The 25,448-nt window shown below is 51.9% G+C and overlaps 10 protein-coding genes across 10 annotated transcripts; 5 read left to right on the top strand and 5 right to left on the bottom strand.

The window, feature by feature from the left end:
• Positions 1–3,768: 3,768 nt before the first annotated feature.
• CGGC5_v013515 (putative secreted lipase) lies at positions 3,769–5,676 on the top strand (the record flags this gene model as incomplete). The annotated part of the gene is made up of 3 exons (XM_032036264.1): positions 3,769–3,940; positions 3,998–4,943; positions 4,995–5,676. 3 exons carry the CDS (start codon positions 3,769–3,771, stop codon positions 5,674–5,676), a joined length of 1,800 nt encoding a protein of 599 aa, XP_031884961.1.
• Positions 5,677–6,041: 365 nt separating this feature from the next.
• Positions 6,042–7,211, bottom strand: bah (Acetyl-hydrolase; the record flags this gene model as incomplete). Its single annotated transcript, XM_032036263.1, has 1 exon — positions 6,042–7,211. The coding sequence occupies one exon, from the start codon at positions 7,209–7,211 to the stop codon at positions 6,042–6,044; it is 1,170 nt and encodes a 389-aa protein (XP_031884786.1).
• A 1,109-nt stretch (positions 7,212–8,320) lies between these two features.
• Positions 8,321–9,668, top strand: CGGC5_v013513 (Satratoxin biosynthesis SC1 cluster protein 4; the record flags this gene model as incomplete). The annotated part of the gene is made up of 4 exons (XM_032036262.1): positions 8,321–8,620; positions 8,678–9,060; positions 9,120–9,193; positions 9,250–9,668. The coding sequence occupies 4 exons, from the start codon at positions 8,321–8,323 to the stop codon at positions 9,666–9,668; spliced, it is 1,176 nt and encodes a 391-aa protein (XP_031884788.1).
• Positions 9,669–10,466: 798 nt separating this feature from the next.
• Positions 10,467–12,453, top strand: LIP3 (Lipase 3; the record flags this gene model as incomplete). The annotated part of the gene is made up of 4 exons (XM_032036261.1): positions 10,467–10,629; positions 10,696–11,220; positions 11,276–11,614; positions 11,675–12,453. The coding sequence occupies 4 exons, from the start codon at positions 10,467–10,469 to the stop codon at positions 12,451–12,453; spliced, it is 1,806 nt and encodes a 601-aa protein (XP_031884789.1).
• Positions 12,454–13,004: 551 nt separating this feature from the next.
• Positions 13,005–14,072, bottom strand: Araf43A-0 (Extracellular exo-alpha-(1->5)-L-arabinofuranosidase; the record flags this gene model as incomplete). Its single annotated transcript, XM_032036260.2, has 1 exon — positions 13,005–14,072. One exon carries the CDS (start codon positions 14,070–14,072, stop codon positions 13,005–13,007), a length of 1,068 nt encoding a protein of 355 aa, XP_031884964.2.
• A 2,522-nt stretch (positions 14,073–16,594) lies between these two features.
• On the top strand, positions 16,595–16,925 carry CGGC5_v013510 (uncharacterized protein; the record flags this gene model as incomplete). The annotated part of the gene is made up of 2 exons (XM_032036259.1): positions 16,595–16,816; positions 16,884–16,925. 2 exons carry the CDS (start codon positions 16,595–16,597, stop codon positions 16,923–16,925), a joined length of 264 nt encoding a protein of 87 aa, XP_031884966.1.
• Positions 16,926–17,452: 527 nt separating this feature from the next.
• Positions 17,453–18,373, bottom strand: CGGC5_v013509 (uncharacterized protein; the record flags this gene model as incomplete). Its single annotated transcript, XM_066152934.1, has 1 exon — positions 17,453–18,373. The coding sequence occupies one exon, from the start codon at positions 18,371–18,373 to the stop codon at positions 17,453–17,455; it is 921 nt and encodes a 306-aa protein (XP_066007612.1).
• A 188-nt stretch (positions 18,374–18,561) lies between these two features.
• On the bottom strand, positions 18,562–19,970 carry CGGC5_v013508 (uncharacterized protein; the record flags this gene model as incomplete). Its single annotated transcript, XM_066152933.1, has 5 exons — positions 18,562–18,649; positions 18,748–18,810; positions 18,861–19,335; positions 19,394–19,476; positions 19,525–19,970. 5 exons carry the CDS (start codon positions 19,968–19,970, stop codon positions 18,562–18,564), a joined length of 1,155 nt encoding a protein of 384 aa, XP_066007745.1.
• A 1,025-nt stretch (positions 19,971–20,995) lies between these two features.
• Positions 20,996–22,653, bottom strand: CGGC5_v013507 (Eburicol 14-alpha-demethylase; the record flags this gene model as incomplete). The annotated part of the gene is made up of 3 exons (XM_032036255.1): positions 20,996–21,880; positions 21,937–22,371; positions 22,432–22,653. The coding sequence occupies 3 exons, from the start codon at positions 22,651–22,653 to the stop codon at positions 20,996–20,998; spliced, it is 1,542 nt and encodes a 513-aa protein (XP_031884731.1).
• Positions 22,654–23,809: 1,156 nt separating this feature from the next.
• Positions 23,810–24,949, top strand: CGGC5_v013506 (uncharacterized protein; the record flags this gene model as incomplete). Its single annotated transcript, XM_032036254.1, has 1 exon — positions 23,810–24,949. The coding sequence occupies one exon, from the start codon at positions 23,810–23,812 to the stop codon at positions 24,947–24,949; it is 1,140 nt and encodes a 379-aa protein (XP_031884736.1).
• Positions 24,950–25,448: the final 499 nt, after the last annotated feature.

The raw sequence follows: 25,448 nt of genomic DNA, 5'->3' as shown, positions 1-25,448 counted from the left end.
AGAAACCACTACAATGGCTGCGTTGATGTCTAGAATGAATCTTCGAAAGATTTCAAAGCACGCTATAGACCCTGGATCAGTCATTTTAATGCCACCGCCGATTGGCCAGCCTTCGCTGGTCTTCTACATAGTCTTGTATCGTTCCCGTCCGGATGGTATTCTACAGAAGTATACGTGAGAATTTTTGTAACAATCACAGGCTTGCCCCCGTTCACAGTTCACGCCGTATGCGAGACGTTGCATGTCCGATAGGCAACCGTATACATGTGCATGTGAAGTCATCAAACTGAGTGGTACCAACTCGGCTCGGATTTCCCATGAAGATTCTCAGACTTAAGCCGTGCTATAGCTAGTTAAATATGTTGCGATAGATTGGCATCATCTCACAACGCTGTTTGTAATTGGTTTCATATAAAAGCCATTTGTTTTGACTGTGATGTCTCCGGGCTTCTCGAAACAGCAAATTGAGCATTCCTCTTGCAGTTGGTACTGTCTCGATTTGCCGATGCTTCAGACACCAGGATCCAGTTCGCGAGGTGGTACACTTGGCAAACTCCCCATACTACAGCATACAGTTTCGTCTCTTCCATGAAACTTTTGCTTTGTCTTCCATGTATGAATTAGAATAAGACGCAGACAATGGTGGAAGAATGCCTGTGGTCACCAGGGTCGAACATGGCTGCCGTGAGTTGCCGAGCAGAGGGACTCAGATCTGCATGGAAAGAAAAGTCGCGACCCTCTATTGGGAATTTAAAAGTCAGCATATCAACGTCGCTATTGTGTCTTTGAGAATCAAAGGTCTAGAAGTTTCCATGACTCTCTTAGGCGTTTCTAGTTCAGAAGTATATGAGAAGAGACCGCTCCGTCGGCGAGTGGAACTGTGGCAGAACAACACAAACAACAGGTGACGTTCGACAGGCACGTTGCCCTGGCTGATTTTATCGTTCCACTCCCCTCGTAAGCAACTCCTTCAGCGCCTTGAACGTCTTTGTCATAGCCATGGCCCATCATATTGATGCAGGGCGCACAGATGGTGGTATCATGCCAGCTGAGAACATCAGCAAATGTTGGATGATGGGATGAAATTGTGCTATTCATCTCCAAAGTTCAGTATGGTTGTCCATTTTCGTGTGGTCAAGCTTTCCGAATGGCAGGGGTGAGCTTGGTTGTCAGCTTCGTCCCATCGATAGAAACACAGTCTCCTCAACTTCGTTGGAAGCGAGAGCGATCCGGCTTCCGAGAGTCATTACTGTGGATGGCGTGCATGAAAAGTCAAACGTGTCGCACGTGCTACTGCCCAGTCATCACCACCCAGACGTCACGATGCGTGGTTTTCAGCTTCAACACGCCTTCAAATTTAATGAACCATGCGTCCGCCTGTGAATGCTTCTTGCGGACAGATGTCGTTAACTCATTCAATTCTGAACACCTGCAACGTAATACATACATACATAAATGACGCGATTCAAGATTCTCGTGTTGACAGCTTTGGCGCTGACAACGGCGGCCACTCCCGTCCGTGAGTTCCATCAGTTCCCAGCGAGTCGCGAGTGAACGAAGAGATGACGCTTCGGTTTTTAAACGAACCGCATGGATGTGAGCTTTTACATACTAGAGCCTCTCTGACCAGAATCGTAGACGTACAACTCGACAACTCATTGGTACCCAGGGCTGAGATATGCCAGTGGTTCGGCGAAGCCCCATTCTGCGATGCAAAATGTCCCGACGGATGGAAGAAGGAGGGGCAAGACGACAAGGGAGGAGGCCATTCTTGCGTGACTGGAAAGAAGTTTTTCTGTTGCTTTAAGACCGACGACAATGGCAAGGGCAGTGGTAAGCAAGCTGCGTGAGAACGCAATCGGTGGACGTTGAGTCGCTATCTACTTCAATCGATTCAAGATATTTCGCACTTCGTCTTGAGTCTGTGGACGGTAAAAAGTGTTGCAGCTTCCTTGTCCGCTGTAATCGAGAGGTCAATTTCAGAGACAGCAGGTGGTCAACTTTCAATCACCAATGCGGGTTTTGTGTCCTCGGTTAGTGTGCGCCAAAGCATATTCCTCCAGTCTGGAACAAATCAAATATTTCGATGCGCCATGTTTGTAGCATGGAAGACTTCAATAGTCCTAAGACCATTCGTACAATCAAGTTGTATTTAGAAGACTCTACTATCCTGGAAAGCTACTGCCAACTCATGTATAGACTCAATAGGAGGTCAGTCCAACCAAAGCCTTGCATCGGGAAAAATGAAAGACATGTTCACCCGAGAAATCACTAAGATTGCACAGTAGCGAATTTTGTGGGGGGTTTTGTGTCATCACGCGGCATTCTGGCTGACATCCTGTTTTCCCATTCAAACAGTCACGAGGAAGCCATGATACCTTGCTTCGAGAAATCTGAGACAGGACACGCCAAGCGCATACTTCGCCATCCTCTAATGTCTGAATTTGTCACTGTGAGGGACCCAAGTGATGGTCCCCGCATCCACTGGAGCACAAGTATGGCAGTTTGTTCAAGTCCATTACAGAGCAAGATGTGAGAACCTTGAACCTGGAACTGGTACCGTACCCCTTTTCAAGGTTTCATCAGTTCGTCGAGCCTCGTTGTGTGACAAGGTCTACCACGTCTGTTCCATGTCAAAAACCAAGTTGACAGGTTCTTGGTGAAACAACATTAGTTCTCGCGATATCGTTTCCCAAGACGTCACTACCCCTTAAGGTTACGTAGGCTGGCGGTGCACCGCACGGGATGCAATAGATACCCCGGCATCTAATCTTGGCGCCTGCCATTTATTTAACCCGCTTGGGGTCTTCAAGTTCCCGGCCTCTGAATCGGTGGTAGCTCTGCGGGGCGATCTCGGAGGACAGGGTTATCGTCAAATTAGTCCGGCTTTCACGATGCCGCTTCTCGACTTGCTTTGATATCGTCTTCAGCTGCCACTCAGTATCTTTTGAAAAATGACCAGCTAGCATCGCCATCATACACAAATGCCAACCATTTTTTAGCACTGAGATTTTCGATCAAGGGCACAGACACTTTTCGAAGAAAAATATGCTGAAGTATTCCAAGCGACGCCATCAAGACGAAGCTGTTCGGCCAGTTTCAAAAATTCCTGCTGTTGTGGCCAGGGGTTGAAGGGCATTTTACTCCGCCACGTGCTTGCGGACCTGATAAGCCCGTTTCCGCACCCGAACGCCGGCCCGGCATGCCACCATACTGCGATTGGACATGAGTCGCACGATCCAGTTCACACGAGTCAGACAACGAACGCTTCCACCCGTTGCACAATCGGAGGATAGCGTACATCCAAGGGTATCCCACCGGCGCGTTATTAAATATTCGTTACACCTTGCCGCGATCCCACTCTGAATGTTTATACACTCCACCGCACATTTCAATATTTCTTCACTGCCGCGTGGCCGTGTACACAACTCAGATTTCGCGCATAAAGTCGCGATGATATTCTAATTTTCAATAATGGACGCGGAGGGGCCGCTCAGACGGTCGTGGAGTGATGCCCAGAAAAGGTTCCTTCTGGCCGGAATATGCGATCATTCCGTCCAAGTATCCGCAGCGGGTTTACGATAGTCTCTCACGTAGGCATATTGCCACTCTGCCGTTGGATCGGGAGGCCTGGGAAAGTCAGGGAGGTTAGCTCAAAAGTACACAAATATATTTGAGACGCCCTAGAACGAGCGCCAGTAAGTTCTAGGCTCCTCATCCGCCCGCCAAACTCTCTTGTCTGTCGATCGCAGACGTCCATTCTTTACAATGCTCCAGCAACTTGCCGTTCTCGCCTCGGCCCTGGGCCTTTGCCATGCGACAACGCAGATCGTCACCGGCGCCACTCTTTTCGTCGGAGACGCTTCCCCCATTGTGAGCACCTCCTATGCCCAGTTTCAGGGCAAGAACGACGACAACACCGGAACCTCAAACTATCTCGGTAAGATCTGCTCCCCGTCTCCTCTCAACCCCGCATGCTAACTGCGATACTTTCTAGGCATTTCATATGCTACAGCAGCCCGGTTCAACCATTCGGTACTGGCCGAGACCTCCGTCTCCGGCGTGCAAAATGTCTCAGAGTACGGCGTCGTCTGCCCGCAGCATGAGCTCCCCTCATCCATCGACCCGTCCGTGCTGCCGCTAGGCAGCTTGTCTGGCGTTCTCGTTGCTGCTCTGTCCCAGTCCACCCTCGAGCAGGGCGAAGACTGCCTCTCGATCAACATCCATGTGCCGCAGAACACCAGCAGCACTGCCGGCCTGCCCGTTCTCCTGTGGATCCACGGCGGTGGCTTCGAGGCGGGCGCGGGAGGTTCGCTTCTGGAGGCCGATGTCGAGAACCCGGGAGTGATCTACCAGGCCACCAACATTGTCGAGCGCAGTGTCGCTATGGGCCAGCCCATCATTGTGGCCTCCATCAACTACCGCTTGAACCACTTTGGCTTCAGTGCCTCTGAGGAGTTGGCGGCTGCTGGCCTGCTCAACCTGGGCTTCGAAGACCAGAGGAACGCTCTGCGCTGGCTGAACAAGCACATTAGTTCATTCGGCGGAGACGCCGACAAGGTCACCATCTGGGGCGAGAGCGCGGGCAGTTGGTCAGTTGCCGCTCATCTCGTGGCCAACGGCGGCGACAACGAGGGACTCTTCCGCGCCGCCGTCGGTAGCTCTGGCGGCCCGTTGAAGGTTGATGGCCCCGAGAGGCAGCAGAGCACGTTTGACTCCCTTGTCAGCTATGTCGGTTGCAGCAGTGCCACGGATAAGATTGCGTGCCTACGGGAGGTCGAGTACAGCGAAATCTACGCACACATGCAGACAGTGCCGTACTTCCTGGGCTACAACAGCTTGGCCTCATCATGGACCATCCGCCCTGATGGCGATGTTTTCACTGACAGCCCGGACAAGCTTGTCAGCGCGGGAGCTATTGCCGACGTGCCTCTGCTTTGGGGGTAAGTTGTGATGCCAAGTCATCTGTGTAATGATGCTAACTACGTCTCCAGTGACATGCGCGACGAAGGCACTCTGTTCTCTCTGATCAACGCCGCCAACACCACCACCGACGACGATGTTATGGACTATTTCCTCAAGACCTGGTGGCCCAACGCTACTGAGGCCCAGCTCGAGCAGATCCTGACTCTGTACCCCGACAACCAGACGGCCGGCTCGCCTTTCGGCACTGGCGACAACAACGCTCTGTACACTCAGTTCAAGCGTATCTCCGCCATCACCGGTGACTACAGCTTTGAATCCCAGCGTCGCCAGCTGATGAGCGCCGCTCCGGGCAACAAGTGGAACTACCTCATCGAGCAAGCTCTGCCCGCATCGGTTTTGGCCGGCACTGCGACCTTGGGAGAGATTACCGAGGCCGACTACGCCGACTTCGATGCATTGGAGGCGGTCCCGTACCTGGGCAGCTTCCACGCCAGCGATGTGGTGCTCGACTTCTTCGGTGCGCTGCCCAGCAACAACTCGCGCCATTTGATGGGCACCCTGATTTCGTTTGTAAACAACTTGGACCCCAACAAGCATGACATGACCGATGTGCCCACTTGGCCGCAGTATGACTCGTCTAGCAAGTCAACGATGCTGTGGAGTGAGAGTGGCGCTGATGTTGTGGCTGATGATTATCGCGAGGAGGCCATCGCCTATCTCAACGAGATTGGCGATTCCCTGCGCATTTAGGATGCTTTCAGGGAGTCATTTTTAGCGCGTTGAAGTTCTTGTAGATATCTTTAATCAATGACAAATTCATGATTCTCTTCAACTTGTTAATTCTCTCAAAATCCGGCGATTTCTTCGCAGGAATCTAAATCGATCGTGATCATTGTAACCTGAGGTGGTATTGAGTTCATCGTACGACGGTCCCGAGTCATTACATCACATCAGATGGTCAGATAATATCGAATGTGAGAAACAATTAACGCTGAGCCTATTTTACGTCTATCGCATACTGCCAATCATCATGTACAAAGAAACCTTACACTAGTATACACTTTTGGTGAGGGTGATTGATCAACTCCGCCCCTCTTTTCCTCCGAACGACCGGCTTACAAGTCCGTCACCTTCTGGACCTTGGCAACAAACTCCCCGATTCTCGTGGCCACAACCTGCGCACTCTCCTCCCAGCCAATAATGGCACCCATCAACAGCGTGTCGTGGACGGCATGCTCCTCGTAGGTCACCTCCAAGTTGCCTCCAGCCTCTTGCATCTGGCGGCACCATGCAGTGCCGTCCGTCTCAAGGATCTCTGCCTCGCCCATAGTAACAAAGACGGGGACCTGAGTCTTCCAAGGGTTGCCAAGAGGGGTGACATACGGCAGGGTCTCCTCAGCCACACCGGATGAGTACACCTTGGCCCCCCAACGGAGGAAAGACACGGGCAAGTAGTCGGTGCTCCAGTGCTCGTGCTGCTTGTACACCGAGTCCGGTCCCAAGCTGGCAAGCGGGTTGACCCACGGAGCGATGAGGACGGCGCAACTCGGGGAGGAAATGCCAAGGTCCCGGCCGAAGGTGTCGAGGTAGCGGAGCAGACCGATCACCAAGTTGCCGCCGGCACTGTCGCCGCAGAGCACAATGCGCTGAGAAGGGATGCCGAGAGTTTGGGTCAGGTACAAGTAGCTGGTGATAACGTCCTGCAGGGCGGCGGGGAAAGGGTTAGCGGCGGAACCCGCGCTACCGTAGCCGGACAGACGGTACTGCGGCGCGAAGACGGCGTCGACGCCGGCCTTGTCGATCAGCGTGTTAGCCATGAAGCCGCAGTAGCCTGTGCGGCCATCGCCCAGGACGAAGGCGCCACCATGAATCTGCAGGACCACGACGCCGCCGAAGCCTTTTTCAACATCAGGCTTCTCGGGGAACCACGTGCCTCCGACGGTGGTAGGCTTGACATCGGGGTTCGAGGCCAGAGGTCCGCGGTAGTGCTCTGAGGAGAAAGGCTCAGCGGTCTGGAAGCGGTCGCCTTCCTTGCCCGGCTTGAGGGTGTGTGTCTCGGTGATTCCCACGTTTGAGTACAGGTCAACGATGTTGCGTGTAAGACGTGCCATGAGAGCCTGCTTGAAGCCCCATTTTGGGTGAGGGCGGCATGCCGGAATCGCGGCCTGGACACACCAGACGGGAAGACAAAAGAGGAGGATAAAGAGGCCGCCGAAAAGCTGGTAGAATATGCGCAGAGGTTGGTATGAGAGGATCGGGAAGCTTTCGCCCTTGGTGCCGGCCATCTTGAAAGATCGCGATGTGGCTACCGCGAAAAAATCGGTGTGTATGTCTTGGGTAACGTATCGGAATTTTTCTAGAAGTGAAGGAATGTCGATGCGAATATGGCGATCACCAGGGTCACAAAAGGGGAAACCTCCTGAAAAGGCTCATCAAAAGGATCAAGTGGAAAGGGTAGCCGCTTATCACCTACAGCGGCAGATCGTGTCACAAACGGTACTCGCTTTTCCTATTCCGATCTCAGGAGGCAATTGGGCGGAGACTTTGCAACGCTGTGAAAAGTTCTGCTTGTATCTCATTTCCGCGGGCGGCGATGGGCTGTTCCTTCTCCTGACTTCGCGGCTGGATTCCGGCATCTAGGTTCGAGTCTTTAGGATCGACACATCCACCTCGTCGTCTGTCAACCCCGCCCCGATGCCGTTCTTGTCAGAGCACAATCTCGGCCAAACAGCTCCTGTACGAAAACCTGGAGTTTTCGGACCGCTTGATAGGACAAACTTTGGTGTCTGTGGACTCTTGGGGTTCGGAATGGAGTCTAGTTGTATGCAGAGTGGATGTCACATGACTCGCATTTGTACGCTTGCCAAGCCGATGCCCCTGCGCCGGCATGTAGTCGATTCTTCACCGGCAAGCAGGGATCCTGATGCCGGCACAGATGATGGGTGGGTACGGTTCATGGGCTAGAACGGGAAGGCTTTTCGTGGTTGGATCTGATCGCTGAACCAATGGCACGGTTACGTCTTACATGACATGTCACGTACACTTCGCCCGGCACTACGATGAATCTCTTGAAACGTCTTCCCTGCACCGTCGTCTCCATGAATGCCACCTTAGGATCCAGGAACAACTCCCGGCCGGCCGGATCAGGAACCGCTCAGACCACAAACACTGCAGGATCTGCCGTATTCTGATGGTTCTACGCATTCTGTGACCATTCTGTCAGTCAGCGGGATGTGGAGATAGTGGTTATTAACTTGGTTCTCCCCCACCAAACGAGCAGACTCTCTCCTCTTTTGCTTTCTTGCTGGCGTTTTGTGACGTGCGACAACAGTCGGATTACATTGTGTTTTTGTTGACTGGCTGCGGCTCGGATCAGCCTGGATATCCGGACAACATGGCTTCGACAACGACAACAACGACGCCGACAGCGTCCGGCGATCACACGGATACTGCCATCATCGCCATCAACGTCATCCTCGCGGTGATCGCAACGGTGACCTGCGCCGGACGTTTCTGGGCGCGAAAGCTCACGGGAGTAGGATGGGGTCTCGACGACTGGTTGGCACTGGCGAGTTTGGCGGTAAACCACGCGTTCTGCGGCATCACCATCGATGCGACAGTCAACGGCGGTTTGGGTCGGAGTATTGTGTTGGTAATGGCCGAGGACCCGGCGAAGCTGATCATATTCCTGAAGGTTCGTAAAACATGTCTTCCCGATCGGGGCCAAGGACTGAAGCTGACGATTTGTTAGTGTGTCGTCGCTGCTGAGTTCTGCTACGGCTTTTCCTCGCCTTTGATCAAACTTTCTCTGCTGGCCTTCTACTGGCGCGTGTTCCCCACGCCATTCATGAAGAAGGGTATCTACGTTTTGTCAGCGGCTTGCATCGGTTGGGGCGTCGCCATCTTCATCACCAACTGCTTGCAGTGCCGTCCGCTGTCATACACATGGGAGCAGACGACCAACCCGGGCGCCGGAACCTGCATCGACTTGATTCTGTACTTCGTGGGCAACTCCATCGCCAACAGTCTCATCGACATCTTGACTTTGGTACTGCCGATTCACGAGACCATGAAGCTGCAGGTCAGCTCGAGCAAGAGAGTGGGCATCTGCTGCGTTTTCGGACTTGGCAGTCTGTGAGTAGACCCCGGAAGAACTGAACCACGGGATGTTACTAACGAAGCATTCAAAACAGCGTCGTAATTGCCAGTTTCGTCCGCTTCGGATCTCTGGCTTCTCTTTACTCCATCGGTGTGACGGACATGACCCGTAAGAACCCCTTTTCCCTCCATTATGTTGACCGGTTTTCTGACTTCGCCGAACAGAGCAATACGCTCTCATGTGGACTGCCACCGTCGTGGAGATCTACGTTGCCATCATCGGCGCCTGCGCAGTTACTCTCGTGCCCGTCTACCGCAAGATGCGTTACGGCACTCCCTGGTCCACCCGCGACCAGAAGTCCAACCAGATTTCGTCGAACCCTGCTTTCGGTGGCACTGGCGGCGCCGGCGGTTCACGGCCTGGAGTTCACCACAACTTCAAGCGCTCCGCTAACCACGAACGCCTGAGCACAGGCAACGATTCGGAGGAGTACCTGCACCACGGCAGTGGCATGAGGTACTCGGTGTCTGGAGCAAAAAGCCCCAAGCGTGAAGAGGCAAGCGACGATGTGCCCATGGACACGATCGTGGTCCAGAGGGATGTTACTTGGGAGGAGGAGCGAAAGGTGCGACAGCACGTCTAGGGGGCTTAACTACACCATATAATCATTGTATTTATACTTTACGTTCACATGCTGTCTTGACGAACGCTAGATCCAAACTCGTCGATGTTCACGAGTAAGTTTAGTTGGATACTAGCTTGCGGGAGTTTCAGCTCAGCAACGATTACTCCTCCATAAGGAAGGAGGAATTCCAACATAATTAACCCTCTAAAGTGTTTATCCCCAGCCCGGGGCTCATGTTTCCACGTGGTCCGAGGCACGGGCGCGTCCTTTCCCCCGAGTGAGTTCGAAACTAGCGAACCCCGTTTGCTGTCGATGTCGAAATCCTGGTCTTGGGTGCCCACTCTCGACGAAATACGACCAGGTGTCGAAATGACTGCCACGTTTATGACCCTTGGTCAAGGGGCCTTGGCGGCCGATCGCTACCGAATACTTCCACTTGAGCCCAGACATGACTAGCTGTGCATGCCAGAATCTCAACGCTATGCTCAAGTGGAAGCAAAAGGGTCTTCCCACGGAAGACATTCCGTCCTGTGACAGCTTCTTTGGCACATTAATTGACGATCATGATTGAGTTGAGAGGGTCCGGAGCGGCCGGCACAGTCGGTGAATAGATGTCCAGATGACATCCTTTGAGACTATCGATTGTACCCCTTGGCGCAGAGAGTTCCCTCCCATCGTATATGTACCAACATCACTCTTGGCTGAGTAGAGCCTCACTTCCTTGCTTCCATCTCTGCATCATTGTATCCAACTGGCGAGTTGAGACATCAACTCCCAATTACACTCCTTAACAATTTCTTTACACAATTAATTAATATGACATCTAAGTGGGCGGGCCTTGCAGCCCTACTCGCGGCCTCAAACTCCGCTTTTGCCGTTGCGAAGCCAATTTCTGCCCGTGATGCGTTGAGCCCCAAGGTGGAGATTGACTACGCCAACATCACTGGCCGGATCAATGGCAACATCAAGGAGTTCCTAGGTGCGTTGCAACGGGACCTGAACACGCATGCTGAATATCTCAGACGGAAAAACTAACATTTCCAAGGCATTCCTTTTGCCTCAGCTGGCCGCTTCGAGCACTCTCAGCTCTACACCGAGCAGTTGGGCGAGTTCGATGGCAGCAGCTACGGTCCAATCTGCCCGCAGAAGACGACGGGCTCAATTCTGTCCATGAACTCGTCCAGCAGTCTCATCTTGGGCAAGACCGGCACGGCAATCGGCCCCATCGTCGGCGCCCTGGCCGACACAGTCTTCAATACCATCGGACAAACCCGCAGCGAGGACTGCCTTCTCATCAATGTGCAGGCGCCTGTCGACGCCAAGAAGGGAGACAAGCTGCCCGTGGTGATTTGGATTCACGGTGGTGGATACGAGGTCGGCAGCCCCTTTACTGCCACCAGTGAGACGGATGTGATCCGAGGTGCCGTGCCGAACTACAACATCGGTGGACTGGTGCGCACCTCTGTCAGCCTCAACCAGCCTATCATTGGTGTGTCGGCCAACTACCGTCTCAACGCCTTCGGTTTCTCCGCGTCCAAGGAGATGGAGGAGGCCGGACTTCTCAACCTCGGTCAGTACCAGAAGGCCACTTTGATCCATAATGTCTGCTAACAGTATACTTGTAGGTCTCGAGGATCAAAGAGTTGCTATGCAATGGGTTCAGAAGCATATTGCGGACTTCGGTGGTGACCCGGACCAGGTTGTCATCATGGGCGAGTCGGCTGGTAGCTGGTCCGTCGTCGCGCATCTGCTGTGGGACGAGGGAGAGGGCGCCACTGATCTTTTTCGCGGTGCGATGGCCCTGTCTGGTGGCCCTGTCATGGTCGAAAGCGCTGAGCGTTCTCAGCCCTTCTTCGACAACATGGTTGAGAGAACAGGATGCACCAACGCCACCGATAAAATTGCCTGCTTGAAGGTCGCCGACTTTGACGACATCATGGCTTCCGTCAACGACGAGGGCATGCGTAAGTGACCTTTCTGTACTACAAACGGATAACATTCGGCTGACTCTGATTCCTGACTAGTTCTCGGACCTCGATCCCTGGCCTCGACTTGGACCATCCGTCCCGACGGCAAGCATCTCAAGGACTCTCCCCATCGCCTGGCTGCTGCTGGCAAGATGGCTTCAGTTCCTCTGGTCACCGGTGACATGCGTGATGAGGGCACTCTTTTCTCTCTCCTCGCTCAACTCGAGACTCTTACGGACGAGGACTTCGCAAAGTACTTCAAGGACATCTGGTGGCCTAAGGCTTCGGACGCTGAGATGGCCAAGCTCATGGAGCTCTACCCAGCGGATATCACCCAAGGCTCTCCTTTCGACTCGGGCGTTCTCAACGCCGTGACCCCTAACTTCAAGCGTCTGGCCGCAGTGGTGGGCGACTTCAGCTTCCAGGCGCAGCGCCGTAACCTGCTGGCACACTACAACACCTCCGAGCAAACCGTCTGGAACTACGTAACCGATGTCAGCATCCCTTCCGCCGGCCTGCTGCCTGATCTCGGTGTCCTAACTCATCTGCCTGTGCTCGGCTCGTTCCATGCCTTCGATGTCTGGTTTTACATGTTCGCAGGTTTGCCGTACGGCCTTAGCAAGAACACCAATGCTTACCAAGCGACCGCCATCTCCTTCATCCGTACCCTGAGCCCCAACAACCACGGTTTGGATCTTGCTGACTGGCCGAGATACTCTGAGGAGGGACTGGAGACCTACAACTTCAAAGAGAGCGGACCGGAAATTGTTAAGGATGACTACCGCGTGGAGGCCATGCAGTTCTTCAACGACCACCCTGATTCCTTCTTGATCTAAGCCTACCTGTAAAGGCGACTCCCCTGAATAATAGTAGTCAACTTCGCAGACAGCCAGTAGCATGAATTGATCCAGCCATAGAATGTTGCGCTAATTCAAAAGTCGCGTTAATGCTCATCACTCGGTGAGGTCCCAACAAGACCAACACATTAGACGCTCTCTGTGGTGACATGCCAAACAGCTGACGATAGTGTTTAATGATCTTTCATCCATATTCAGACCTCTTTTCCAAGCTATCCAAGCCTTGACTGGCAAGCAATAGTCGTCTTTAATGATGGTATCGGCTCCACCTGGTCCGCATGACACTGGTCTGTCACGCCAGGGCATAAAAACTACTTGCGGGTCAGACTCGGTCGGTAGGCTGATATGTATGACTGATGCTTCTAGCAACTCGTCTTTACAAGCGAATGTGTAAACCGGCTCCAGGTCCTGTGCAAGGCGATTCAGACAAAGACTTCTTATTACGTATGTCATTGGAATAGATACAGGCCTCCAGATGCGCAGTATGATACGAACTTCCAAATGAGAAAGACGTTCAGAAGTTTGTCCCCCTACTCAAAGAACTTGAAGCTGTACCCCGTGTTACTTGTATCTCCCGGCACGTTTGCTCGAGTGTAAGCGGTGTTACTCCACCAGACATAGCTGCCGGTAAACCAATCACGATTATCCCAGCTGTAAGTTGTACCCTTCTCCACGCCGTGAAACACGAATGGAATGCGGCTTGTGCCCCCAGGGCTATCATTGACGTCGCCGTTGGGAAGTGCGAACGTGTGATGTCCAGGTCCATCGATGTACAAGGTTGCATCCCAACCGTTCATCATTCTGTCCTGATGAGAACCGAACAGGCAACCGTTGGACTTGTACCAATCCCACACGTACGTAGGGTCACCACCCTTCCGCAGTCGAAGGTCTGCGAGGCAGTATTTGTTGTTCCAGCTACCGTTGGCAGAGTAAACGATGTGCAGCTGGCCATGTGGATCGACGATTGCCTCGGGACCTTCGTTGATGAGTGGGCTGTCGCCTTGTTCCCAAGATTCTCTCGGCTGTGAGATGATGTACCGCTGGCCGATAGGCTGAGAAGGACTGTCCATGCGGCAGATGTACAGGTTCTGTTCTGAGTTCTCCGCCTCGCTCTTCCAGCCGGACCAGACGAAGTATCCTAGTCCTTCGAAAACGAAGAACGTTCCGTCGATGGCCCACTGGTCATCGGGCAGGGCAAGCTTGGTTTCGGCCGAGTACTCCTCAAGAGGCGAGTCGGCACTGATCACGTACATGCGATGGGCAGCGTCTACTCCGGCAGAGAAGTGGATGTAGGTTCGACCGAGATCAGTTGTGATCTCGGGGGCCCAGATAGCGCCCATGTTCTTCGTGTCGGACCAGACTAGCTCGCGTCGAACATCAGACGCGCCAAGGCCTTCGAGCGAGGATGCAGCTCGAACATAGATGCCACCTGCAGATTCAGCCGAGTAGTAGGTATCCCCGATCTTCATCACAGTTGGATCCGCGCCATCTCTGATCTTGACGGCTGAGGTACAATCGGCAAAGAGAAGAAAAGCGCAGAGCGCCAAAAATACAGCGGCAGATTGCCGCTGGAATGAGATTGCAAGGAGGTTCAACATAATTAGGCGGTCTCGTGTTGCTGATGTCCAGTATACTACTTTCTCATTATCTTTAGTCGCACAGGGCGTTTCTTTATACCAAAGTGTCATTCGGTCCGCCTAGCATACCCCCTGGATTTCACTTGATCTCTCAAGGAACTCCATTCGCTGATACCACCGACCCGTTGCTCCTTCTCGGAATACAGATCCTGAATAACGTCACCATATACACTTGCAGTCGATAGGCGGCCGACAAGGCATCTTGGCATAAGCACAGCAGCGTGGGCTGGCTGCGCCTTCATTGGCGAGAAGGGCAAGTTTTAGGTGATTTTCATACATCGCATATTTAAAAAATCACTGTCATTCGAAGGAATCTCTGAGTAACGAGAGAGAGACAGACGTCATTGTCTTGACTAAGAAGTCTTATTCGATGTCGGCAAATGTGATGGGGGCTCAGAAGCTGAACGCCATGTGATCCTCCAATGGTGGCGATGATGCTGCAAGTCACATCCGCAATTGTCAGCCCGCAGCCATAGCGTGTTTTCGTAGCCACTCCCACGGCGTTTGACAACTAGCAGCTTAGTCTTGACGCAGGACGAGAAATATCAGCCAATGTTGTTGGAATGCAAGACTTGGCTCTGAACACCCTAGAGAGAGAGGGTGTTGTGGCCGGCAAGCAAGGTACGGCCACGTCTTACTCAGCCCTGGACGAGGAGGGCTTTTGAGGAGACTTACTGCATCAGGCAGCTTCGTAAGGAGGACATCGCGGCTCCTTGAGTGCCGAGCCTCGGGCGGTACGTTTAGTCTAGTGGTTGACTAATGATTTCAGTAGCCACATGTCTAGGTGCCTAATATCGCGAAATCATCCCTTTCGAGTGTCAAGTTTCGGTTGCGCATTAGCACTGGTCATCTCGGACTTTTTGAAAGTGGGCATGTCGATCTTTGTCCCCAAATGTCGGATTTGCACCCAATAGGCAATTCGCCTCACCGGGACCTCCCGCCAGCCTCACCCGCGAGTTTTCTTCCGATAGGCCTTGGCGTCAACCTAAGAAAAACGTCTCACTTCATATGGGCTGCGGCTGGCAAGCCCCGGACTCGTATTTCTGCTCTTGCCATGAACATTAAATAATTGTGGTACCTGAAGGCATAGCATACTACTCCTAGACGAGATCTTTACCTACAGGTACTTCTGTGGCCGGCTACAGGTGCAGCTTCCGGATACTAGTCCATTCAATTGGTGCACATCTGTAGGTTGGAAACGAGAGCATTAAACTGACCCCACTCGTCTCTAGTAGCACATTGTATGGGAATAGTGAAGGAAGTCGTTGTTGAGTACTTTTTGCGATGTCTTCAAATAAGCGAAGCTGTGCCTCTCTAGGGCGCAAAAGTGGAACTTGAAGGATTGCCCCCTCGTGAGACAATGAGGAGGTGGTAAGACAAGTGCCAACTCGCGCCACCTCGTCAAGTGCATGAATATTCCAGTAAAACTCCGCTAAGATGTAAATCGACGATACGTGCTAGCGGTTTGCTCTCCAATGGAATGCCAGAAAGCAACCTTGTTGCGCAGTGTTGCTGAAGACTAATAACGGGCAGGCGTTCTTGTTATTCCCGGCTTCACAGAACCTAGAAGCGGGGGATTTCGGACTATGACACTTGACGTTAGGACAACGTTCACTACGAAGACTTACTAGGCTCCACAGGGGATGAAATAACGTGGATATAAGCAGCCCCGGCTCGGAGACTAAGTCCTGCTCCACGACCTTCGGATATCTCGGCTCCAGAGTTCGGACTCACTTTTTCGTTGATCAGCCATGGATCCATATGCCAATTGAGTGGGCTGCGACGGTTTGCTGTAGGCTGAGTGTGAACGATTGCGGATGTTGTCATGCTGATCCCCGATGTTGTCACTTTTCATCCCCACAATTGTTACTTTCATCCCTTTCTTCAATTTCAACAGCCAGCCTGCATGATAGTAGGAATACCGAAAGAAAGTGGAAACCGCCAGATGGTGAAACTCGACACAATCCTTAGAATAGCTTGTCTTACCATTAACTTTGCGAAAGCGCTCATCAAGCCCGGGCGAAAGGTCCACCGATCAGCATGAGAAGATCGTCACAAAACGGCTGAGACTCACCATTCCCACAAGCTTCATCCAATGACGAGTTGAGGCTATGCCACAGTGAATGATGAAGCGAACAGACCAATGGGGATTACCTGAGCGCGCTTCCGTAACGTTGGGGAATCGAGATACACGGAATAGTACCAGACATTGATGGTGGAGTTTGTAAGGTAATACGAAGTAGAGTAGCCAGGCAAGAAGGCAATGGGAGAAATGGCTTGTGAAGGTGTTGCTGAGAAACGTTCTCAATAACGCATCAAGGCGGAATGTACGAGGACAAAAAAGTATAAAAAGGTGAAGAAGCCACTTGCAATTCTAACTTCCATCTCCAGCTCACTCACAACATCTACAAGATCATCCACAACACCGATATCACATTTACTCTGCAACTATTCCGTATTCACACTCTACTCAACCCACCGAAATGCAGTTCTTCACCATTCCCGTCCTTGCCATCTTCGCCGCCGGCGCTATCGCCATGCCCAACGGCTGGGTCGAGACTCGTGATCTCGAAGCTCGTGTCGACTGCGGCCAGATTCTCCCTGCCTGCAACGGCGGCAAGGTTGTTGGACAGACCAACTGCCGCTGCAGTGGCCAAATCTCTGCCTGCGACCTCTGGACCTGCCCTGGCGGAGCCCCCAACGCCGTAAGTGTTCTACGTGTTTTGCATGATACTCACGAAACAATAACTAATCAATCATCTCGATGCACAGATGGTCTGTGGTCAGGAGGGTAGCGGATGTGTGTGGATCTAAGCTCTACTCGTATCAGTTTGGCGATGATAGCAGTATTCTCACAGTCAATGCCTGTTCCGAATATGTCTTAAGGGCAGTGTCGGGAAATCTCAGGTGTCAGGTTACAGGAAGAAACCCTTCTTCTTTTTTTTCAGGTTTCCACTTCTTCATGTTTGCATGGTTTGTACCTCATGCATTCGCACACAGTCGTTCCTTGAAAGTTTACAAATAAAATGCCGGGGCCCAGGCATGAATTGAAACAATAGCAATGAGACCTAGCCAATGTGAGATGTGACTCGTGGATATTATTGGCGAATCTCTTGGACTGGTGTTTGGATCTCCCAAGCTATTGTGTCTAGGTACATGTACGCTTGGTCAACCAGATATGTCAGCAGAAACTCCCGAAGACCTAGTTAACTAGCTAGTGTTTAGACTCAAAAAGTAACAAAACAGCCTCAGTTTATAAATCATGCAACCAAAATAGACAACTCTTATTCATTATCGAAAGAACCTAGCAAGGCCTCTGCAACAATTGCAAAAACGAGAACTTAGATCAAGACAAGATCTTCTTCCGTAGCCCCATACTCGTCGAATGGTGTCGTAAAGCCCTCCTCTTCAATGTCGTCACTGAAGATGAAAACACCGATACGTCGCCAACGTACCAATTCCTGAGCATCCGTCGAGTCTACTGGTACTACCACGACGCCAGCGTACTGATAAGTAGGATTCCAAGAGTCCGGAATGTCCCCTTTTCGCTGTCGCTCCAGGCTGTACGCATGTTGTGTGGCAGACTGATCCGTGTAGAATGCTTGTTCTACAGTCAGTATCATGCAAGCATTTTGAGGGAGCTGGTCTTCTTCCTTGAGGAGAGGATCATCGTGTGCATATTTTAGGCACTTGGACCGAACCCATTGTTGACTTGCTTTCAGCCAGACATTCTTCATGCCCAACGCCCACTTGTAATCCCCCAACGGCAGCACATACAGTAGTTTCGGGGCGTCTCTCCACTCGAGCGTGCAGGGAATCCGCTTTGCTCTGATTGTCAAAGTCATGCCAGCAAATTTGTAAAGTAGCGAGTCGACATTCGCCGAGCCGTCGGGATGATAGTATGAGACCGTCTTCGCGTTGTATATCGAGAAATGTCGGTATGTCTGCATCGTTGTTCGGAAGGGAAAATCAAGAATATCGTTTCCGAGAGCCGTTTTGTATGTTGGGACAGAGAACCAGGACCAACTTGGCGCTGACTCTGACTCCTTTCTGACCCTTTCATAGTCTATAACGTTGACTGGGACAGGGCTCACAGACCATAGCAGGTCATATTCAAGAAACTCCTTCCAGAGACCAGCCAGGTATGTGACGTTAGCCTTGGCTTGAATCGCACGAGCAATGCCAGCAAAAGCGATCCCACGGTCTGTCTCTTTCGTGAGGTCTCCTGCGCGATAGTCTCGAATCAGGAAAGCCCATTGCATTTCGCCGGTGGTAGTATCTGTTTCACCAATAGTGGCTTCCGAACTGCCAGTTTGGCGTTGAAGCTCTCGACCGCCTCTCAAGAAATCGGTCAGACGGGTGATTATGCGATAGAAATGCACTTTTGACCCAGAAAGTGTCGCCAGGGGCCCGTAGAATTCGTCCTCAATCCCATTGCAACACTCCCAAATCAGTCGATCTTGGCCGTAATATACTGTCCGGGGACAAAGAAGTCGTTCTTGGAAAACCCATCCTCTCGAAAGGAGTGGCCACACGGACTTGTAGTGTGTTGGTAGCCAAGCAGGTCGTATGTATCCAGGCGTATGCTGGATCACTAGATCTTCAGGCGCTTTGGAGGTCGCCAGCCCAGACTTACAGGGTAGACGAGTATGACAAGGCAAATGTACCCTGGGATCCCGCAGATGATTGTTTGACGACTCTGATGCAGGGGGGAAGGTGTAGGAAATATTGCAGCTGGATCGCCCGTACACTGCCGCCATCTTGACGGCTTCTCTTTGCCAGTCTTCCTTTGAGTCTTGGATGATGCAGAGAGAGTCTATCCAAATGTATTGGAACCCCAAGGCCCGTGTGACTTCAATGGCGTCAACATATTTCTTAGGTAGATCGTGCATGGAAATACTCAGCATGAACGAATCGATGGTCGACACCAGCAACTGTGGGCACAAAGAGGGATCGGGTCCCCACATGTGACTGAGAGTTGTGTATTCCAGCCCAGGTGTCGTGACTCCGACATCACATTCAAGACGCACGTTTTCTCCACTGACGTTTAGTAACCTTGAGGGTGCCTGATTTGTCGGGGAAACAACGCTCGGAAATTGGCGACATGCAGAATGGTGCTCAGTACAACCTATTTGCCACTTCTTGATCGCTTCAAAATTGACGTTATTGCGCGAAGAGAGCGAAACTAAGTTATGGCGAAGGGAGTCGATGTTCAAGTCTGGACCTAAGGATGTCGTCAGCGGCTGACCATTCGAGTTGTGACACTTAGACGATATACTCACTCGCACGTCGATGAATGTATAAATAACTGGCTATTTCGCTGCCCAAGGCTGTAGTCTTCAATTTGATGTAGCCCTTGTCTGACCTAAAGCTGGTCAGAAACGAATGTAAACCGGTCGAAAGGGCGACTAACAAGTAAGGCAGGGGGGCCACTGCCCACCAAGCTTTCTTTTTCCAGTCCGTTCCCTTTTGGACCTCAATAGCATACTCCTTCTCATCATCGCGGGCCTCGAGTATCACTGCTACTGGAGTGCTGTAATCTATGGATCTTGCTGATCTTGCCGGATCCAACAAATGTGCTGCAACGCGGTCCCACAAAAGTGCACATAGATGGCAACCGCTCGAGTAACCGGCTTTCAATTCTAAAGGCGTTCCAACATGGGCAATCTCGGAGGCAAGGATCCTGATGCGGCCCCGCCGAGCCAGAGTCCGAAGAAGGGGACTTGTGGTGGTAAACTTGGCGCAGGGGCTACATAGCTGATGCAGGTGAATGACGGCGTCCTCTTCAGCAGAGTGCTCATATCGAAGCCCGGGCGCAAGCTTGAACTCACTGGCCGTGCCAGTCCTTGGAGAATTCATGCTGGCAACGGAAGTGATTTCCACTTTGAGTTGAAAGAGTTTTGCGGATGATCAAAAGGCTGCACCGCGTGGCTTTGGTATTCCAGCGTCAGGCTCCCTTCCCGGCCAGTCAGAACCAAGAGTTTGTCACTCCGTGTCCCCAGATGGCTGAGACCATGTGATGTGATGCACTTGCCCCGGCCTTCGCCCAAAATCACTAGTGCTTACGACAAGGGAAGGAAATACGTTTGCCCTTTTTCGCCAATCGTATTCTCACGACCAATCGATTGGATACAAAAGATCTTTCCGTAGCGAATCTAGGCGCAATAGCTCCCGTTTGTTGCCCGTAGGATCATGGTCCATAAAACCGGCGCTCCACCCGGCTCAGGATCCACAGTCCGTGTCCGTATTCGTATCCTTTTGATATCCAGAGAGACGCGCTCACATGCGACGCGTTGAACTCTGTGGGCAAGCGCTCAACATTGATCTTTACCGCATGTTTGGTTGCAAGAGCTAGAGACGCATGATGTTGTCGGATCTGGCCACCTCAATTTGAATCTCCGCACGATCAGATCCCCGGTTCAGTTGCTTGTTCTGCTGCAGAGTGGAGCTGCAGGGTCTGGCCCCTGAAGTTGAATGGTTCGATGTTCATCAGATTCCCTCGGAACCTCCCATCTTATGTGCACTCAAAAGTCCCAATTCGCCGGGAGCTCTCCACTGACTTGGCGGATCACCATTGCACCCTGGGGACCCTTAGACTTCGCTGTGGGTTGTGGCCTCTACAGTGCGCTGAGATGCTGCGCGATTAGTAGCAGCAATGACGGACAGGGGGTACGATGACATGATTTCTGGGGAGATGCAATTTTAACAATGTCATTCTTGATACCCATGCAAATGAATCATCACCCCACGATCACAAAATGTCATTCAGAGCGCCTTGTGACATCTTCGTTTGGGCAATGGAATTATAATTACTTCTATTTGTTTTATCGCTGTCTAAAGGAGAAGAAAATGCACGGTTCATGTCGCCATCAGATTGTTTCGTTTCAATCACGTCGGGTCCACCTGATGGGTGATGGTTGAGGAGGGCGCGCGAACATGGAGGTGTTATCCGTAGGAGGCACCACGCCTTCTTTGCCATCCATGGTTGACAGTTTGAAGTTGCGGATGAGTGTGCCAACAATGACACCCAAGTTGAGATACGCAAACTTCTCGCCAATGCAGCGATGTCTTCCAGCTCCGAAGGGAATGTAGGGGCTTCTGGTGCCCTTGTTCACGAGACCATACCCATAGTCCACAGCGTCACCAGCATGTTCAACTTCTTGATGATCGTCCCAACGGTGAGGGTTCCAGCTCTTGGCATCTGTGAAGAACTCGTTGCTCGTTGCCGTTACCATTGGTGAAGCCAGGAGCACTTGGTCAGTGCCGACGACGTACGGGGTGCCGGGGATGGTGAGAGGGTTCTTGACTTTGCGGAGGATAGAGTGGATGGAGCCATGAAGGCGGAGGGTTTCCTTGACGACATTGTGCAGAAGCGGGAGCTTGTCCAGGTCCGAATACTGAAGGGGGGCCAAGTTCTCTTTCTTGCCTTGAGCAAGGTTCTGGACTTGCTCCTCGTAGAGTTCCTCGGCGATCTTGGGGTGTGCCGCGAGACGAAGCATGATCCAACCGGCTGCTGAGGAAGAAGAATGCTGACCTCCCATGAGAAGCGTGATCATCATATGCGCGATCTCTTTGTCGGGGACCGGGGTGCCGTTCTTGTAGCTCGAGTTCATGAAGTTCGTAATCATATCGTCTTCAGTATCACCGTTCTTGCGACGTCTCTGAATGATGTCCTCGTATATCGCTCGCATCTTCTCGTGGGCAGCGTCTCGGCGACGGTTTCGGGGTAGAGGCAACCAAGGGAAGAGGAAGTTGACCGGAGTGAAGCCCTAGAAGGAAACTGCTGTTAGAAAGAGACGGTCTTCTGAGAATCTGTGATTCTTACCATATCAAGGTCGTGGTACAACTTGGCAAATTCGGCAGAAAGCTTCTGTCGTACCTCTTTACCCTGGAGGGAGCGCGCCGCCGTGAGAAGGGTAATCTCAGAAATGGCACCAGAAATGTCGACAACCCCAGATGAACCCTTGAATGCGGGGGCAGTCTTGATGTAGTCCAGAACCTCCTTCTCAATCAAGGGCACGTGCGACTCGAGTGCCTTCTGTGTCAGACCGAATTTGACAAACTTCTTCTGTTCCATGAGCTTCGAGTTCGGACAATCGTAGACGACATCGCTACCAAATACTGGGGTCGTGAGTGGGCCATAGATCTCCTCGGCGCTGATGTCTTGGAGCTTGCCGTTGAGGATGAAGTCGTTGCCCTCGATCCCAAGGAAGCATGTGATTTTCCTGCCGAAGAGGGTGAATGTGAAGACATCACCATACTTCATTATGGTTAGCTAACGGAAACCAACGCTACCCGTGTCCTCTATCGAGAAACGTACCTTAGCGCGGTATTTCTCGAAGAAAGCCACAGGGTCCATGCCGTATGACAATGCATTTCCAACGTAGGGTATCCAATGGAAGACGGTTGGTGGTAATGATTTGTTCTGGAAGAAGAGCTGACGGCAGATACTGATGATGATGGAGACTGCTAGTCCAGCAAGGCCATAGACAACGAGAGGGCTCATGGTCGACGGCCTCGGAAGTTCTATGCCTTCCATCATTTTGGCGTGGGCTCGGGTGTGGCGGCGGTGGCTAGGGAGGGATTTGCAGGGGGAGCAGGGGCTGGAAGGCAAGAGAGCCAATGCAAAAATGGTCGGGAGACAGAGCACCTTTAAATCTTCTTCTCATATCATGGCTTCCAAAAGCGAGATCTCTATCGTACTACTTTCACTTATTGTTTGATTGCTTCTGGTCTGCTACGGTGTTGGTGAACCCATTGTGGTCTTCGTCTCGTATTCGTGTTAGGTACGTACCACTTTGACCCCTGTTGGGCTGGACCAACACCGATGACGCCTCCCGACCGTGGAACGATTCTGGAATTGGACTTCGCAGTCCAAGACTCTTCTGGGAAGCTTCCCCATTCTAACGGGAAGCTGCGGTGTGCTTAAGCGACATTTGGATTGGGCCATAGGCGCCGTGATCCTCTGTAACTGTCAAAACTTCACCCCTGGCAAGTTGCAGCCTTGACTGAAAGTGACGCCACTTGCCTCGAAACCCCTGGCGGGCGGGCCTGTAAGATCAAGGGAATGGTCAGCATGTCACTTTCACGTGACTCGAATCTTGGATCAATCATTAAGGCACTGATTACTCTCAAAGTTGGCTAGGCTCAGGAGGGCGGGCTGGTATTGAAATTCGGGTCTTGACACCCTTCGTGATATCACTAAGCTCTCATCGTTGGGTTCTCGTCACTACTAACATGTAGCTACATTGAAGTTGCTGGGCCGGGACGAACTGTTGCTGATTTTGGCATTGTCATTACTCTGTTCGACCGACGTATTAGTTCTCTTACGACATGAGCGCAACCTTGTCCGAATAATTGACAACCCATGTAATTCAAAAAGCGATGAAGTCTTCCCAATTCCTTAGATGGACACCTTCAACTAGAAGCCTTCAAATATTGTTCAAAGTGCGGGGTAGAGATGCAGTAAATGGCTGGCTTGGCGGGGATCTTTTCGTGGGGTCGCGCGGAGTAAGTGAACTCAGATTCGAGGACTCCAATTCCTCCGCTGGAGATCATCTCGAAGGCGGCGAATTTCGGGAAATCTCATGGCGAGATGAGATTTAAACAGCTCTTCTCACCCTCGCTTTGCACCAGATCGAACCCCGTACGACTGCATCGATAAATTAGACGCCGATATCTACTGCAAGCTATGCGCCATGAGGTTTTCTCAGCTTCATGTCTTCGCTTTGCCCCTCCTCATTCTGCTCTCCCATGCAACGGGTTGCAAAACTGATGAAGACTGCAGTTTGAATGGGATTTGTTCCTGGGGAGGATCATGCGCCTGCGACCCAGGATGGCGGTCAGCAGATTGCAGCGAATTGGACCTCCAACCTGTAGAGCGATGGACGGGTTACAACCACACGAATGCGACTGGCACAGACTTCTACAAGGAAGGCGCAGGCAACTCTTCATGGGGCGGACACATCATTCATGACCGCTCCGACAAGAGTCTGTTCCATCTAGTCACGTCCCAGATGTCTCACGGCTGTGGACTCGCGGGTTGGAGACCTTTCAGTACAGTCATCAGAGCCGAATCGCGCACCGGCCCTAGAGGTCCATACAACTATGCTCAAACACTATTTGGGACTTTCCATCATAACCCAACGACGATTTGGAGTCCAGCAGATGAGAAGTACTTGATCTACTTCATTGGAAGGGATTATGAAGTTGGTGACGTCTGCCGGTCACAAAAGTGGAACAATACTATTTCGGTCTCGAGTTCACCAGACTTGAAGGAGTGGACAGAGCCGATACCGCAAGTTATTAATGTCACAAATCCGGCTCCTTGGCCCCTGTGGTCGCCCAAAAACCCCACCAAAGAAATCTTGCTGGCAGTCGAAAAGAATAACATCTATCATGCCGATAAATTTTCTGCTCTGCATGAATTGGTAGTGGAGCCCCGCAACACGGAACGAAGCGAGGATCCGTTCCTCTGGAGAGACAAGCGCGGGCACTGGCACATCCTCGTGCATCACATGATCGACATCGCCGAGGGAAGAAAGGGACCGCGTGTTGGCGCGCATGCCTTTGCACGGAAATGGGAAGGCCCGTGGACTTACAACAACAACACTCTGGCATACAACACCACTGTTGAGTTTACTGACGGAGAGAAGCTCGATTACTACAGGCGAGAGAGGCCGAAGCTGTACTTTAGTGAAGACGGGAACATGACCCCACTCTACTTGCTCAACGGAGTTCAAGAGTTTAACAACTCGGGGAGCTATACGTTAATCCAGCCGATCGGGGAGGGGGCTGCGGCGTATGAAAAGCAGCTCGGATTCGGAGAGATTGCTTGACTCGGCGGTTAGTGTGGCGGAATAGATCGCTGAGTCGTGCTCAGATTGTCTCGATGCTTGTCAATACGCGATTGTCCTACTCGCGAGCTTGCACACGTCTGGTGTTCATGAGGAATCCAGAATTCCTCGCTACTTCATACATATGACCGAAGAAACAAGAGATTCTCGTATTGGCCTTGATGTTGCCATATGCAATGCTCTATAAACGGTGCTCGTTAATATGGAGGACTCAGAGCACTTATCTACGAAGCACCTTCTGGGGTCCGACTCCGACTTTTCCGCCCCAGCCCCAGCTTGTCATTATTTATAGCCATGATTTGAAAGCCGATGATTCCCCGGTTGCGCACAGAGTGATTTTCCACGTTATCTTGATGAAAGCCACGCGAAAACGACGCTTATTCAGCGGGTTAGGCCCCCCTTGGCGCGGACAACTCGGATCACTTTGTGCTCCCAATTGAGCACTTGCCTATGCACTCGTTATGAATAAATAGCTTGCGGG

Source organism: Colletotrichum fructicola (genome assembly GCF_000319635.2).
Source record: "Colletotrichum fructicola Nara gc5 chromosome Unknown KSG_Nara_v1_contig08, whole genome shotgun sequence".
NCBI classification, from domain to species: Eukaryota; Fungi; Ascomycota; class Sordariomycetes; order Glomerellales; family Glomerellaceae; genus Colletotrichum; species Colletotrichum fructicola.
This window is presented reverse-complemented; position numbering and strand designations above follow the sequence as displayed.